We start from the raw sequence: 2,054 nt of genomic DNA on the forward strand, positions 1-2,054 counted from the left end.
CTACAGCCCAGCACATCAGTCATCATCGATGTCGATCTCCATTCTCAACTAAATTAGTCAAAACATGCATGTGATGGTAAGGAGTTTGTAAACATTTTCCACTGGACTATAAATGTTAGTAATAGTTGGCCTATTAATTTATAACAATTGACTTCAAGTCGAATCATAAATTAAATAACATTAATTAGGATAAAATAATAAAGCATAGAAACACTCGTGGCTATGTACACGTACAATACGTTGAACCCGGCCGTAAAAAGTGGATCGCCAACTTAATTTATTAGTCCGCAGACCCCATCGTCATCGAAAGCTTGTTTCAGTAACATTTAGGCAGGTTATATTAGAGTTTGCTGAGACAGTCTATAAATAGCTTAGTTCATGGGATTGTTGTAGAATTATAACATTTGCACCTTCTTGAAAATCCCAGCTTCTGTCAAGCCTTTCCAAAATATGAAGGTAAGCCTTCTAATCCAAACAACTTTTTGTTGCATTGAAAATGAGTTCGTAAAAGGTTCTCTCTTCTAAAAAGAAAAAGAGAAAAATAGTTCTTTTATTGTCAGGGACGGAATCAGGTAGCTAGAGGGGTTATGGCCGCCCTTCATTCATGCTTTTCCCCCACGAGAAATCCTAATTCCGTCCCTCATTCATGCTTCGATCTCCTAACGAGCTAGAAATTATAATTCTATTGGCTGGTTTACGACTACGTTTATTGCAATGCATATATTAATGTTCCTTGTAGCTTAAAGAAAGCTAACACACAACCTCTTCATTCACCCAACAGAAAGAACTTGCAAAAACCCTTCAATTAATTAGCTAGCTTCGTCTTTTAACTTAAGAATGATTGTTTGTGTTAAATTTTCACTTTGAGGAAAAAGAAACAGTAATTTTGGTACAATCGCTATATATGACATATTATATGATCTAATTAACGTTGTATTAATTGCAGCAAAAGATAGTCATTAAGGTGCAAGTGGTCTGTGACAAATGCCGGACCAAAGCCTTGAAGATAGCTGCTGCAGCAGATGGTAATTGAAAATGTTCAAGAGTTCAAATATTATCTCCCAAATTGCTTACTATATTTTAATTCATTTTATAATATGTATATATATATATGTTATAGGGGTTGTATCAGTGGCATTAGAAGGGCAAGACAAAGATCAAGTGGTGGTGATTGGAAATGAAGTTGATGTATCTTGCTTGACCAGTTCTCTTAGGAAGAAGGTCGGCCATGCGACTATTGTAAGCGTGGAGGAAGTCAAGCCCAAACCTAAACCTGATGAAAAGAAAAAAGAAGACACTAGTAAGAAGAAGGTAGAAGACAAGGACAAGAAAGGTGGAACTGAAAACAAATGTTCATGTCCAACACCTCTATGTGCGTGTCCGCTGCCGTGTTACCAATCTCAGCTAGTGTTTTATGATCGTGATCCCTACCAGCCACCTTGCACCATTATGTGATAGCCGGCCGGCTAGCCGGATACGAGTAAATCGATCTATAAATCATTCCGACTTGGATCATTTCAAAGCTGATGTGACGTGATTCCCCGTAGCATTGCCCATTAGATATACTTTCTGATCTGTCATTTTTTTGTTTAGCTAGCTTGCATCTGCATTAATTATAAGATATATATCTTTAAATATGTTGCGTATCAATATCATATATAGTTTCTGTTACCTAGTAATTAATTTGCGGCTTTCAGAATCATTCTCTTGTATGATACTAAAATATTCTTAAATAAAAACATCAATGATTGTTAGCTTAAATATGCATTTTGAGAAGTTAGTTATGTCTCCCTTACGATTTGATTCTTAGTATATTCAATTCGATCTCCCAAAAATTTGAATTTCTAAATTAAGTTGAAATTAAACCCTTACAATTTGGAACCAGACATTGTTAAATCATTATTTATCTTAAAATGATATATAGTGAAATGATTCATTATATATTTCATGACCTGTGAGTTTAAACTACATACCACTTAATAAATAAGGTTCAACACGTAGAATATTTAATTGATTCTAACGCTCGTTGTTTAGTCGTTATTACAGTCACCAGG

At 35.0% G+C, this 2,054-nt stretch overlaps 1 protein-coding gene across 2 annotated transcripts; it reads left to right on the plus strand.

Annotated features, from left to right (window-relative positions):
- Positions 1 to 1,699, plus strand: LOC133875914 (heavy metal-associated isoprenylated plant protein 47-like). 2 transcript variants are annotated; one of them, XM_062314186.1, is made up of 3 exons: positions 1 to 76; positions 947 to 1,025; positions 1,121 to 1,699. In XM_062314186.1, exons 1-3 carry the CDS (start codon positions 65 to 67, stop codon positions 1,453 to 1,455), a joined length of 426 nt encoding a protein of 141 aa, XP_062170170.1. In that variant the 5' UTR covers positions 1 to 64; the 3' UTR covers positions 1,456 to 1,699. The 2 variants fall into 2 exon arrangements, with proteins under 2 accessions (XP_062170170.1, XP_062170171.1); XM_062314187.1 differs by lacking the exon at positions 1 to 76 and adding an exon at positions 325 to 456 and having other exon boundaries at positions 1,121 to 1,697.
- Positions 1,700 to 2,054: the final 355 nt, after the last annotated feature.

The sequence above is a fragment of the Alnus glutinosa genome, chromosome 8 (assembly GCF_958979055.1).
Source record: "Alnus glutinosa chromosome 8, dhAlnGlut1.1, whole genome shotgun sequence".
In the NCBI taxonomy this organism is placed as follows: Eukaryota; Viridiplantae; Streptophyta; class Magnoliopsida; order Fagales; family Betulaceae; genus Alnus; species Alnus glutinosa.